This window comes from Salmo salar, chromosome 17 (assembly GCF_965601325.2).
Source record: "Salmo salar chromosome 17, fSalSal1, whole genome shotgun sequence".
Classification (NCBI taxonomy): Eukaryota; Metazoa; Chordata; class Actinopteri; order Salmoniformes; family Salmonidae; genus Salmo; species Salmo salar.
Window position 1 is genome coordinate 26,480,743 of NC_138307.1, and position 14,853 is coordinate 26,495,595.

The 14,853-nt window shown below is 44.1% G+C and overlaps 1 protein-coding gene across 2 annotated transcripts; it reads right to left on the reverse strand.

Moving 5' to 3' along the window:
- Positions 1-14: 14 nt before the first annotated feature.
- On the reverse strand, positions 15-14,853 carry LOC106575971 (sperm-associated antigen 17). 2 transcript variants are annotated; one of them, XM_082963711.1, is made up of 16 exons: positions 14,405-14,853; positions 14,087-14,234; positions 11,468-11,625; positions 9,703-9,816; positions 8,373-8,421; positions 8,157-8,241; positions 3,756-3,809; positions 3,542-3,644; positions 3,138-3,231; positions 2,911-3,003; positions 2,126-2,286; positions 1,299-1,480; positions 1,047-1,107; positions 744-891; positions 306-455; positions 15-154 (listed from the first exon to the last, which is right to left on the reverse strand). In XM_082963711.1, the coding sequence occupies exons 1-16, from the start codon at positions 14,636-14,638 to the stop codon at positions 117-119; spliced, it is 1,872 nt and encodes a 623-aa protein (XP_082819837.1). In that variant the 5' UTR covers positions 14,639-14,853; the 3' UTR covers positions 15-116. The 2 variants fall into 2 exon arrangements, with proteins under 2 accessions (XP_082819837.1, XP_045555428.2); XM_045699472.2 differs by lacking the exon at positions 14,405-14,853 and having other exon boundaries at positions 13,227-14,187.

Consider the following 14,853-nt stretch of genomic DNA (forward strand, 5'->3'; position numbering starts at 1 on the left):
CTCACACACAGGAATGTGTTATATCACTGTTCTTTATTCCTAAGAGTCATTGTATTCTATTCAACAGCCATCGAACAACGGCAGTATGTGACTAAAACACCACGGTGAAAGTTGTTTTATATAAGTTGTCTCAATCCGTCTGATTCCATTTCACCTGGAAGGAAAAGATGAAGTTTCAGTGGGGAGTGAATGTTTGTAAAACCCTTATCATCCGTTAGACATTATACCATGGCATTGTTGAACACTCGTTTCTGATTGGCTTGACGGGCATTCTAGAGAGAGTTCAGATACTGTAAATCACTAACCGGTGGTGGAGAGAAGAGGTCTGCGAGGGAGGACCACTCCACGTCTGACTGAGGGGGGAGAGGAGATGAGGCGGACCTTGGAGACCCCTGTCTGGAGCCCGTTGGTATGATCCTTGGTCCTGGTGTCATACATACGCTCGGGGAGGATGGGTGAGACCACTCGTTAAGGAGGGGACAACAGAGACCATCGCTGCTTTCACTGAGAGAAACTTTGACCTTTGCCATTAACTCTGTAAAAACCAATCATGTCCTCATTGCGCTATTCTATAACCATGCCATATAACCATTACCATTACACCAGTAGTGTAAGATCTCTCACTGCACAATGAAAACATCACAGAGGCTACCAACTCTATAGTAAATATTGACAACCCTAGGAAGTTATCCGTAGAGGACTATCCAAATAACATGGGACTACAAGCCATTTGAGAAGGATATTAGCTAAGACAGGCAGGTAGAAGATCTCAGTCTCAGTCTTGATGTGGATGTGGTGTGAGATGTAGACCTCTCCCTCTGCAGACTCCTCCAGACCTATAGTCATGGCATACAGCTCCACCTGAAGCTCAGTCTTCATCCCAGCAGCCACCTGCAGCAAAGGTCAGGGGTCAATTTAGTCATATCAGGAAGTGAAGTGAAATGTATGAATCTAAAACATCCTCAAAGAAAACAATGGGAAATGTTCCGCTTGTGTATTGAATAAAGCTGACAACGGTAACTATCACTCTGCTCAGTAGAACTCACAGGTCCAGGGGTGTAGATGACTCTGATTCCAGTACCAGGGGACGGCTGTTTCACACTGAACCTAAAGTACCACAACACAGAACAGTCGCTGAACTTACCAGAACATAGACGGAGAAGAACACACCCTGACGACAACCAAGACCTTAAACCTTGTCATTTTCAGTGCACCACCATCTTTGACAGACATGTCCACAAACAGCCATACTAATTGTTCATGGATCTATTTCTATCTATGTAGGTGTCTGGTCTGACCTGCAGGTGTGGAAGCCCACGTTCTTCATGAGCACGGGGATGCTATAGGTGCAGCCCTCCTTTAGGGTCCCAAACTGGACCTCTGCTGGGAGGAGCTCAAACCCCCGTGGAGCGAGCTGCTGCCCCCCCGTCACAGACACAGTCTTCACCTTCCTCCTCACCGGCTCCTCTACACACAGGAACTGAGAGCCAGACTCGTGTTAGGTCTCCATGGTAATGCCTAGGCTCTAGCTCAGTAAGCTATGACTTATTGAACTGACAGGACAGATACAGTAGTGTTAACTGATGTGGTTCAGTGTATTAACCTTGTACCAGAAGACTCGTGTTAGCTCCCTGGGCTACAGCCTAGGCTTTAGCTCAGCAGGATAACACCGTCTTGTGGCGTCCAGAAGACCCAGGGCTACAACGCGGAAGATCCGCGTTATAGCGCCACTGAAATTTGAAAGGTCATTTCCGACTGAGCCGACATATGCAGCGTTTCCCATGAATGCGGTCTCCATGAACATTGCCCTTTAAATTTCAATGGCCTAGAGCTCAGATCTTCCATGATACAGATTATATCTAGGCCCCAGTCACACACTTCCCATATGTCCCCCAGCCCACACTCCCATCAATTCACAACATTCACACCTACAGTCACAAACATATCCTCAATCGACATATGCAACTCTCACTGGGTGGGTGAGGAACACTAGTGTGTGCACCTGTGTGCGTGCCTCTGTGCGCGCGCGTGTGTGCGTGTGCGTGTGTGTGTGTGTGTGTGTGTGTGTGTGTGTGTGTGTGTGTGTGTGTGTGTGTGTGTGTGTGTGTGTGTGTGTGTGTGTTACCTGCTGGTTGGGCACGCTGAAGGGTTTGGAGCTGAGGATGGAGGCTGGCAGCTTGACTCTGTGTCTGCGTGGGTTCCCTGCCACGTCCACCTGGGTACTGCCAGGCTCAATACCACCACCATGCTGCTGCTTCACTGTAGAGACACCATGAGAGCTGTCCCCTACAGGAGAACACACAAAGATCTAGATATCAGTAGCAGAGTAACAGATACAAGACCATGATGACATGACTGATTTATTAACAGTAGGTGTCTGCAAACTGTTGGGAAAATGGTGTTTGACCAAACAGAATGCTATTTGGCATGTTAGTCATTTAGCAGACGCTCTTATCCAGAGCCACTTCCAGTTAGTGCATTCATCTTAAGATGGCTAGGTGGGACAACTTTTCAAGTACCAACTTGAGTAAATGTCTGATTTTCAAGGTATTCCAGTACTTGAATTTCAGAGTGCCAAATTCAAGCACCTTGTGCGAACCCTGCCTACCAGACATGCCACCAGGGGTCTTTTCAAAGTCCACAGATCCAGAAAAACTAATAAAGCAATACCTCACGGCACAACACCGCAGTACATACATACTTGTTGTGTGTATGTACTGAAATGTATGTGTAACTGATAGATGCACAAACACACACACGCACACACACATTAAGGTTTTTAAATTGATGTAAATTGTAAAGTCATTTGTCTGTAATGTCTTTTTCGTTATGACTCGAACCCCAGTAAGACTAGTTTTCGCCACTCATACCCTAACACTAACCCAAGTCTAAGTCGTGTACTGAGCAGACCTGCAGTTTGAGGGGTGGGGTTGGTGGGTCTCCTAGGCAGCGCATCACTTCCTGCTGCGTGAGAGGGCGTGGGGTTCAAAGGTCGCTGGGCTGCTTCAAGAACACACACAAAAACAAATAACATGCCAAACAGGGTCACTTTCTCAATGAAGGACAAAATTACACAATGCTTCAATACTGAAGAATCAATATCATTAGAATTGTTATAAATGTAGCCTAGCTTTAACCTGTCTCTCGAGGGGCATCCTCGAGGTAGTTCTGGGAGTTGGGAGTCTTGGGGAATGGAGGAAGGTCCTGAGACAGAGCTCTCATATCAGGGACCTGACGGGAAACCCCAGATAGTTGTGTTATATACGTACAGTAGCTGAGCTGAATACCATCTGCAATATGTTGCACAGGTTGGAGAGGCACATAGTGAAGCTTATATTAACCCCCTCTGTACCAAACCAAATGCTATGCTAGTAGCATTGGGAAATATTGTCTAGACGCTTTTTTCCAGTTGACATTAAGTTTATAAATTGACTGGCTGGGCTGTGGGACAATGGACGCGTATTAATGAATCTAATGGAACTGTTAACAGGCATTACGTAGCTGTGCTGAATACAATCCATTGATGAGAAAGCTATGTCACCTCCGAGTACTCAAAACCTGCTCCTTTCTCGGAGTGGAAATAAGGAGGAATGATTCTGTTTCTTAGAGCCTCTCTGTAAATCTTCTCCTGGTCCAGCTCCTGTCTGAACAGTACAGCAACATTAAAACATTCATTAATAGCTTAAATATTCCTGGGAAAATATGTGAATGTCCACTATGTCAGCTCTATAAATTCAGAGCAGTTTGTTAGTTACCTGTGTTGCTCTATCCTGCTCTTCCACATAGTTTCCTGTGCCTCTTCACTGAAGCTGTAAAACAGGAGATTGGAATATGATGATAAGATAATGGAAAAGGTTCAAAGCTGTAGATATTTATGTCAGGTTAGTTATGATACAGATCTAGTTATGATACAGATCTAGGATCAGGTTAGTTATGATACAGATCTAGTTATGATAGAGATCTAGGATCAGGCTAGTTATGATACAGATCAAGGATCAGGCTAGTTATGATACAGATCTAGTTATGATACAGATCAAGGATCAGGCTAGTTATGATACAGATCTAGTTATGATACAGATCTAGGATCAGGCTAGTTATGATACAGATCTAGTTATGATACTGATCTAGTTATGATACAGATCTAGGATCAGGTTAGTTATGATACAGATCTAGTTATGATACAGATCTAGGATCAGGTTAGTTATGATACAGATTTAGTTATGATAGAGATCTAGGATCAGGCTAGTTATGATACAGATCTAGGATCAAGCTAGTTATGATACAGATCTAGGATCAGGTTAGTTATGATACAGATCTAGTTATGATACAGATCTAGGATCAGGTTAGTTATGATACAGATCTAGGATCAGGTTAGTTATGATACAGATCTAGGATCAGGTTAGTTATGATACAGATCTAGTTATGATACAGATCTAGGATCAGGTTAGTTATGATACAGATCTAGTTATGATAGAGATCTAGGATCAGGCTAGTTATGATACAGATCAAGGATCAGGCTAGTTATGATACAGATCTAGGATCAGGCTAGTTACGATACAGATCTATTTATGATACAGATCTAGGATCAGGCTAGTTATGATACAGATCTAGTTATGATACAGATCTAGGATCAGGCTAGTTATGATACAGATCTAGTTATGATACTGATCTAGTTATGATACAGATCTAGGATCAGGTTAGTTATGATACAGATCTAGTTATGATACAGATCTAGGGTCAGGCTAGTTATGATACAGATCTAGGATCAAGCTAGTTATGATACAGATCTAGGATCAGGTTAGTTATGATACAGATCTAATTATGATACAGATCTAGGATCAGGCTAGTTATGATACAGATCTAGGATCAGGTTAGTTATGATACAGATCTAGGATCAGGTTAGTTATGATACAGATCTACTTATGATACAGATCTAGGATCAGGTTAGTTATGATACAGATCTAGTTATGATAGAGATCTAGGATCAGGCTAGTTATGATATAGATCTAGGATCAGGCTAGTTATGATACAGATCTAGGATCAGGTTAGTTATGATACAGATCTAGTTATGATACAGATCTAGGATCAGGCTAGTTATGATACAGATCTAGGATCAGGTTAGTTATGATACAGATCTACTTATGATACAGATCTAGGATCAGGTTAGTTATGATACAGATCTAGTTATGATAGAGATCTAGGATCAGGCTAGTTATGATACAGATCAAGGATCAGGCTAGTTATGATACAGATCTAGTTATGATACAGATCAAGGATCAGGCTAGTTATGATACAGATCTAGTTATGATACAGATCTAGGATCAGGCTAGTTATGATACAGATCTAGTTATGATACTGATCTAGTTATGATACAGATCTAGGATCAGGTTAGTTATGATACAGATCTAGTTATGATACAGATCTAGGATCAGGTTAGTTATGATACAGATTTAGTTATGATAGAGATCTAGGATCAGGCTAGTTATGATACAGATCTAGGATCAAGCTAGTTATGATACAGATCTAGGATCAGGTTAGTTATGATACAGATCTAGTTATGATACAGATCTAGGATCAGGTTAGTTATGATACAGATCTAGGATCAGGTTAGTTATGATACAGATCTAGGATCAGGTTAGTTATGATACAGATCTAGTTATGATACAGATCTAGGATCAGGTTAGTTATGATACAGATCAAGGATCAGGCTAGTTATGATACAGATCAAGGATCAGGCTAGTTATGATACAGATCTAGGATCAGGCTAGTTACGATACAGATCTAGTTATGATACAGATCTAGGATCAGGCTAGTTAAAATACAGATCTATTTATGATACAGATCTAGGATCAGGCTAGTTATGATACAGATCTAGTTATGATACAGATCTAGGATCAGGCTAGTTATGATACAGATCTAGTTATGATACTGATCTAGTTATGATATAGATCTAGGATCAGGTTAGTTATGATACAGATCTAGTTATGATACAGATCTAGGGTCAGGCTAGTTATGATACAGATCTAGGATCAAGCTAGTTATGATACAGATCTAGGATCAGGTTAGTTATGATACAGATCTAATTATGATACAGATCTAGGATCAGGCTAGTTATGATACAGATCTAGGATCAGGTTAGTTATGATACAGATCTAGGATCAGGTTAGTTATGATACAGATCTACTTATGATACAGATCTAGGATCAGGGTAGTTATGATACAGATCTAGTTATGATAGAGATCTAGGATCAGGCTAGTTATGATACAGATCAAGGATCAGGCTAGTTATGATACAGATCTAGGATCAGGCTAGTTACGATACAGATCTAGTTATGATACAGATCTAGGATCAGGCTAGTTACGATACAGATCTATTTATGATACAGATCTAGGATCAGGCTAGTTATGATACTGATCTAGTTATGATACAGATCTTGGATCAGGTTAGTTATGATACAGCTCTAGTTATGATACAGATCTAGGATCAGGTTAGTTATGATACAGATCTAGTTATGATAGAGATCTAGGATCAGGCTAGTTATGATACAGATCTAGTTATGATACAGATCTAGGATCAGGCTAGTTATGATACAGATCTAGGATTAGGCTAGTTATGATACAGATCTAGGATCAGGTTAGTTATGATACAGATCTAGTTATGATACAGATCTAGGATCAGGTTAGTTATGATACAGATCTAGTTATGATAGAGATCTAGGATCAGGCTAGTTATGATACAGATCTAGGATCAGGCTAGTTATGATACAGATCTAGGATCAGGTTAGTTATGATACAGATCTAGTTATGATACAGATCTAGGATCAGGCTAGTTATGATACAGATCTAGGATCAGGTTAGTTATGATACAGATCTAGGATCAGGTTAGTTATGATACAGATCTAGTTATGATACAGATCTAGGATCAGGCTAGTTATGATACAGATCTAGTTATGATACAGATCTAGGATCAGGTTAGTTATGATATAGATCTAGTTATTATGCAGATCTAGTTATGATACAGATCTAGTTATCATACAGATCTAGTTATGATACTGATCTAGTTATGATACTGATCTAGTTATTATACAGATCTAGTTATTAAACAGATCTAGTTATGATACTGATCTAGTTATTATATAGATATAGTTATTATACAGATCTAGTTATTAAACAGATCTAGTTATTATACAGATCTAGTTATTAAACAGATCTAGTTATGATACTGATCTAATTATGATTCAGATCTAGTTATTATACAGATCTAGTGATGATACTGATCTAGTTATTATATAGATCTAGTTATGATACTGATCTTGTTATGATACCGATCTAGTTATTATACAGATATAGTTATTAAACAGATCTAGTTATTGTACAGATCTAGTTATTAAACAGATCTAGTTATTATACAGATCTAGTTATGATACTGATCTAGTTATTATATAGATCTAGTTATGATACTGATCTAGTTATGATACAGATCAAGTTATGATACTGATCTAGTTATTATATAGATCAAGTTATGATACTGATCTAGTTATGATACTGATCTAGTTATGATACAGATCAAGTTATGATACTGATCTAGTTATGATACTGATCTAGTTATGATACAGATCAAGTTATGATACTGATCTAGTTATTATATAGATCAAGTTATGATACTGATCTAGTTATGATACTGATCTAGTTATGATACAGATCAAGTTATGATACTGATCTAGTTATGATACTGATCTAGTTATGATACAGATCAAGTTATGATACTGATCTAGGACCAGGCTAGTTATGATACTGATCTAGGACCAGGCTAGTTCTGATACTGATCTAGGACCATGCTAGTTATGATACTGATCTAGGACCAGGCTAGTTCTGATACTGATCTAGGACCAGGTTAGTTATGATACTGATCTAGGACCAGGTTAGTTATGATACTGATCTTGTTATGATACCGATCTAGTTATGATACAGATCAAGTTATGATACTGATCTAGGACCAGGCTAGTTATGATACTGATCTAGGACCAGGCTAGTTCTGATACTGATCTAGGACCAGGTTAGTTATGATACTGATCTAGGACCAGGCTAGTTATGATACTGATCTAGGACCAGGCTAGTTCTGATACTGATCTAGGACCAGGCTAGTTCTGACCCACCTGTCTGTGTCTTTCTCTGAGAGCGAGGCCTCAGTCTGCAGGGCTGGAGTCTTCACTGCCTGGATGTACAGGGTGGCTGCATCCACTGAGGTGGAACAAACACAAACACACTCCCTACTCAACTTACCATTCCTTTTCCCTTATCCAATCCATTGCTACAGCTAGGAAATAATCTCCAAGCCCCATAAAAGTGCCAAGCCAAAATGAAGGACTTACCGGGGCAGATTCTGTTCTCTATAGTGGGGTGCTCTGACTCTGGAAGTGACTGAGGAAGAAAAAATGCACATGGTGATACACAATACTACAGCACCTGCGTAACAGAATACTACAGCACCTGAGTAACAGAATACTACAGCACCTGAGTAACACAATACTACAGCACCTGAGTAACACAATACTACAGCACCTGAGTAACACAATACTACAGCACCTGAATAACACAATACTACAGCACCTGAGTAACACAATACTACAGCACCTCAGTAACAGAATACTGCAGCACCCGAGTAACCGAATACTACAGCACCTGAGTAACACAATACTACAGCACCTGAGTAACAGAATACTACAGCACCGGAGTAACAGAATACTACAGCACCTGAGTAACAGAATACTACAGCACCTGAGTAACACAATACTACAGCACCTGAGTAACACAATACTACAGCACCTGAGTAACACAATACTACAGCACCTGAGTAACAGAATACTACAGCACCTGAGTAACAGAATACTACAGCACCCGAGTAACACAACAGCACCTGAGCAACACAATACTACAGCACCTGAGTAACACAATACTACAGCACCCGAGTAACAGAATACTACAGCACCTGAGTAACAGAATACTACAGCACCCGAGTAACACAACAGCACCTGAGCAACACAATACTACAGCACCTGAGTAACACAATACTACAGCACCCGAGTAACAGAATACTACAGCACCTGAGTAACAGAATACTACAGCACCTGAGTAACAGAATACTACAGCACCTGAGTAACACAATACTACAGCACCTGGGTAACAGAATACTACATCACCTGAGTAACACAATACTACAGCACCTGGGTAACAGAATACTACATCACCCGAGTAACAGAATACTACATCACCTGAGTAACAGAATACTACATCACCTGAGTAACAGAATACTACATCACCTGAGTAACACAATACTACAGCACCTGGGTAACAGAATACTATATCACCTGAGTAACAGAATACTAGATCACCTGAGTAATTCGGGCAAATTTGATCAGGTCAGCAGCATCGACCTTCTCCTCCTCAGTACGTATGTGTGTGTGTGTTTGTGTGTGTATGTGTTTGTGTGTGTGTGTTTGTATGTCTGTTTGTGTGTGTGTGTGTTTGTATGTGTGTGTGTGTGTGTTTGTGTGTGTATGTGTGTGTGTGTTTGTATGTGTGTGTTTGTATGTGTGTGTGTGTGTGTGTGTGTGTGTGTGTGTGTGTGTGTGTGTGTGTGTGTGTGATGTGTGTGTGTGTGTGTGTGTGTGTATGTGTTTGTATGTGTGTGTACTGACTGACCAGGACCAGTTTGAGCAGGTCAGCAGCGTGGATCTTCTCCTCCTCAGTACGAGGGTCATTCAGCTGCATCTTCTCTGTCAGTTTCTCTCTTTGGACAACCTGCTCCATGTACTCCTACAATACCAGTAACAAGAGGAGGAGGACCACATGTTGAGACAGGACCAGGTACAGGAGGAGGACCAGGTACAGGAGGAGGAGGACCACATGTTGAAACAGGACCAGGTACAGGAGGAGGACCAGGTACAGGAGGAGGAGGACCACATGTTGAGACAGGACCAGGTACAGGAGGAGGAGGACCACATGTTGAGACAGGACCAGGTACAGGAGGAGGACCAGGTACAGGAGGAGGAGGACCACATGTTGAGACAGGACCAGGTACAGGAGGAGGACCAGGTACAGGAGGAGGAGGACCACATGTTGAGACAGGACCAGGTACAGGAGGAGGACCAGGTACAGGAGGAGGAGGACCACATGTTGAAACAGGACCAGGTACAGGAGGAGGACCAGGTACAGGAGGAGGAGGACCACATGTTGAGACAGGACCAGGTACAGGAGGAGGAGGACCACATGTTGAGACAGGACCAGTTACAGGAGGAGGACCAGGTACAGGAGGAGGAGGACCACATGTTGAGACAGGACCAGGTACAGGAGGAGGACCAGGTACAGGAGGAGGAGGACCACATGTTGAGACAGGACCAGGTACAGGAGGAGGACCAGGTACAGGAGGAGGAGGACCACATGTTGAGACAGGACCAGGTACAGGAGGAGGACCAGGTACAGGAGGAGGAGGACCACATGTTGAGACAGGACCAGGTACAGGAGGAGGACCAGGTACAGGAGGAGGAGGACCACATGTTGAGACAGGACCAGGTACAGGAGGAGGACCAGGTACAGGAGGAGGAGGACCACATGTTGAGACAGGACCAGGCACAGGAGGAGGACCAGGTACAGGAGGAGGAGGACCACATGTTGAGACAGGACCAGGTACAGGAGGAGGACCAGGTACAGGAGGAGGAGGACCACATGTTGAAACAGGACCAGGTACAGGAGGAGGACCAGGTACAGGAGGAGGAGGACCACATGTTGAGACAGGACCAGGTACAGGAGGAGGAGGACCACATGTTGAGACAGGACCAGGTACAGGAGGAGGACCAGGTACAGGAGGAGGAGGACCACATGTTGAGACAGGACCAGGTACAGGAGGAGGACCAGGTACAGGAGGAGGAGGACCACATGTTGAGACAGGACCAGGTACAGGAGGAGGACCAGGTACAGGAGGAGGAGGACCACATGTTGAGACAGGACCAGGTACAGGAGGAGGACCAGGTACAGGAGGAGGAGGACCACATGTTGAGACAGGACCAGTTACAGGAGGAGGACCAGGAAGAGGTTCCCGTGGTGGTCTGTGACCTCACACAGTGTCTTTGAGGTGGTGTGATTCATCCTGTAGCTGCCTGGCTGCTCTCTGGGACTCCAGCTGGCCAGACTCAGGGTTGGGCTGTGTTCAGGGTGTGATGTGTACACACAACTACCGTCCAGGTTGATGAACAGCAGACCTACACTGGACGGGTACACCTAGAGGGCACACGGGGACACGGACAGTCACCTAGAATGAATATAGCACCTCAGAACAGTCATTTGGTAGACTCATGAAAGGAAGCTTGGATCTTCTCCTCCGATGCTCTCCACGTTATGAGAAGGAGGTGGGAAGACAACGGGAGGAATGAAGGAGGGGCTTTTAACATTCACCCCCGGTTTCTCTTACTTGGTACGCTCCGTTGCAGGTGGCAGTGACGACGCTCCCGTCTCCAAAGAACACGTTGCAGGACCTGTCCTCGCCGAACATGGTTACCGTGGCAAACCCCAGCCGCTCCACCATCACCACCTTCTCCTTATGACAGACACTGCTGCTGGACCTCTCCCCTGGTAACACAACGTAGACATTATCACACCATGAACTATCCTTCCTACACACACTGCTGCTGGACCTCTCCCCTGGTAACACAACGTAGACATTATCACACCATGAACTATCCTTCCTACACACAGTGTTGTCTCTCCCCTGGTAACACAACGTAGACATTATCACACCATGAACCATCCTTCCTACACACACTGCTGCTGGACCTCTCCCCTGGTAACACAACGTAGACATTATCACACCATGAACTATCCTTCCTACACACACTGCTGCTGGACCTCTCCCCTGGTAACACAACGTAGACATTATCACACCATGAACTATCCTTCCTACACACACTGCTGCTGGACCTCTCCCCTGGTAACACAACGTAGACATTATCACACCATGAACTATCCTTCCTACACACAGTGTTGTCTCTCCCCTGGTAACACAACGTAGACATTATCACACCATGAACTATCCTTCCTACACACACTGCTGCTGGACCTCTCCCCCTGGTAACACGACATAGACATTATCACACCATGAACCATCCTTCCTACACACACTGCTGCTGGACCTCTCCCCTGGTAACACAACGTAGACATTATCACACCATGAACTATCCTTCCTACACACACTGCTGCTGGACCTCTCCCCTGGTAACACAACGTAGACATTATCACACCATGAACTATCCTTCCTACACACAGTGTTGTCTCTGTCCTGGTAACACACACTACTAATGTATCAGACCAGGTAGCAGTTAGTAGTATAGCCTTTAACCTGTATCAGACCAGGTAGCAGTTAGTAGTATAGCCTTTAACCTGTATCAGACCAGGTAGCAGTTAGTAGTATAGCCTTTAACCTGTATCAGACCAGGTAGCAGTTAGTAGTATAGCCTTTAACCTGTATCAGACCAGGTAGCAGTTAGTAGTATAGCCTTTAACCTGTATCAGACCAGGTAGCAGTTAGTAGTATAGCCTTTAACCTGTATCAGACCAGGTAGCAGTTAGTAGTATAGCCTTTAACCTGTATCAGACCAGGTAGCAGTTAGTAGTATAGCCTTTAACCTGTATCAGACCAGGTAGCAGTTAGTAGTATAGCCTTTAACCTGTATCAGACCAGGTAGCAGTTAGTAGTATAGCCTTTAACCTGTATCAGACCAGGTAGCAGTTAGTAGTATAGCCTTTAACCTGTATCAGACCAGGTAGCAGTTAGTAGTATAGCCTTTAACCTGTATCAGACCAGGTAGCAGTTAGTAGTACAGCCTTTAACCTGTATCAGACCAGGTAGCAGTTAGTAGTATAGCCTTTAACCTGTATCAGACCAAGTAGAAGTTAGTAGTTTAGCCTTTAACCTGTATTTTTTTATTTATTATTTTACCTTTATTTAACTAGTCAAGTCAGTTAAGAACAAATTCTTATTTACAATGACGGCCTAGGAACAGTGGGTTAACTGCCTTGTTCAGGGGCAAAATGACTGATTTTTACCTTGTCAGCTCGGGGATTCGATCTTGCAACCTTTCGGTTACAAGTCCAACGCTCTAAACACTAGGCTACCTGCCAACCCGATCAGACCTGTATCAGATCATTTAGCAGTTAGTATGATAGCCTTTAACCTGTGTTAATGTGTTCCTGGGACCAGCCACTGAGAGCCTCTCTCTCCTGGTACAGGGTTAGAGTTAGGGTTAGGGGTGTTGGGTACCTGTGTTAATGTGTTCCTGGGACCAGCCACTGAGAGCCTCTCTCTCCCGGTACAGGGTTAGAGTTAGGGTTAGGGGTGTTGGGTACCTGTGTTAATGTGTTCCTGGGACCAGCCACTGAGAGCCTCTCTCTCCCGGTACAGGGTTAGAGTTAGGGTTAGGGGTGTTGGGTACCTGTGTTAATGTGTTCCTGGGACCAGCCACTGAGAGCCTCTCTCTCCCGGTACAGGGTTAGAGTTAGGGTTAGGGGTGTTGGGTACCTGTGTTAATGTGTTCCTGGGACCAGCCACTGAGAGCCTCTCTCTCCCGGTACAGGGTTAGAGTTAGGGTTAGGGGTGTTGGGTACCTGTGTTAATGTGTTCCTGGGACCAGCCACTGAGAGCCTCTCTCTCCCGGTACAGGGTTAGAGTTAGGGTTAGGGGTGTTGGGTACCTGTGTTAATGTGTTCCTGGGACCAGCCACTGAGAGCCTCTCTCTCCCGGTACAGGGTTAGAGTTAGGGTTAGGGGTGTTGGGTACCTGTGTTAATGTGTTCCTGGGACCAGCCACTGAGAGCCTCTCTCTCCCGGTACAGGGTTAGAGTTAGGGTTAGGGGTGTTGGGTACCTGTGTTAATGTGTTCCTGGGACCAGCCACTGAGAGCCTCTCTCTCCCGGTACAGGGTTAGAGTTAGGGTTAGGGGTGTTGGGTACCTGTGTTAATGTGTTCCTGGGACCAGCCACTGAGAGCCTCTCTCTCCCGGTACAGGGTTAGAGTTAGGGTTAGGGGTGTTGGGTACCTGTGTTAATGTGTTCCTGGGACCAGCCACTGAGAGCCTCTCTCTCCTGGTACAGGGTAGTGATCCTGGTTCCGTCTGCATGGTCGACGATCACCGTCCCGTCTCTGTCCAGCACAGACATCACCTTGTCCTCCCGCGTGATAACAACCTGCTCACAGAGACAAGGCAGAAGAGCTACTTTTACATATCACATGTGAAGGAAGTCAAAATGTTGACACCTTCAGAGTATCAGCTGGTCAACCATTTGGGACTTTTGCAAAGGTCATGAGAAAACTAAAATGTGTTATTAACAACCACGTTGCTGGTTCGGATGCTCACAGTTTGGCTGACAGGCTCTGTGGCTCTGAAGGCCAGGACCGGGCCAGGGTCTGTGGTCTGGTCCCCCATGGTGGCCACTCTGTGTCCGGAGGGGCTGGTGGTGACCCAACAGACCCCCTGTCTGCCCTGGGTCTGGCCTGATGACCTCTGCTCCTCCCTGGGCTCTGGGTCACTCTGACTCTGGTCAGCCCCCAGGCTCTGCTTGGAACCCAGCTTACCTGCCCACACACACATAACTCCTCATCTCCCCTTTGTCTTTCTCAAGCACCGATACTCAACAACACAAAAGGTTGTGAAGCCAATAGATTTCAGACTGACACAGTAAAAGTATAATAGGAAGACAAATATATCAAAAATCAAATATACAGTACCAGCCTAAAGTTTGGACACACCTACCTTTTCCAGGGTTTTGTTTATTTTTACTATTGTAGAATAATAGTGAAGACATG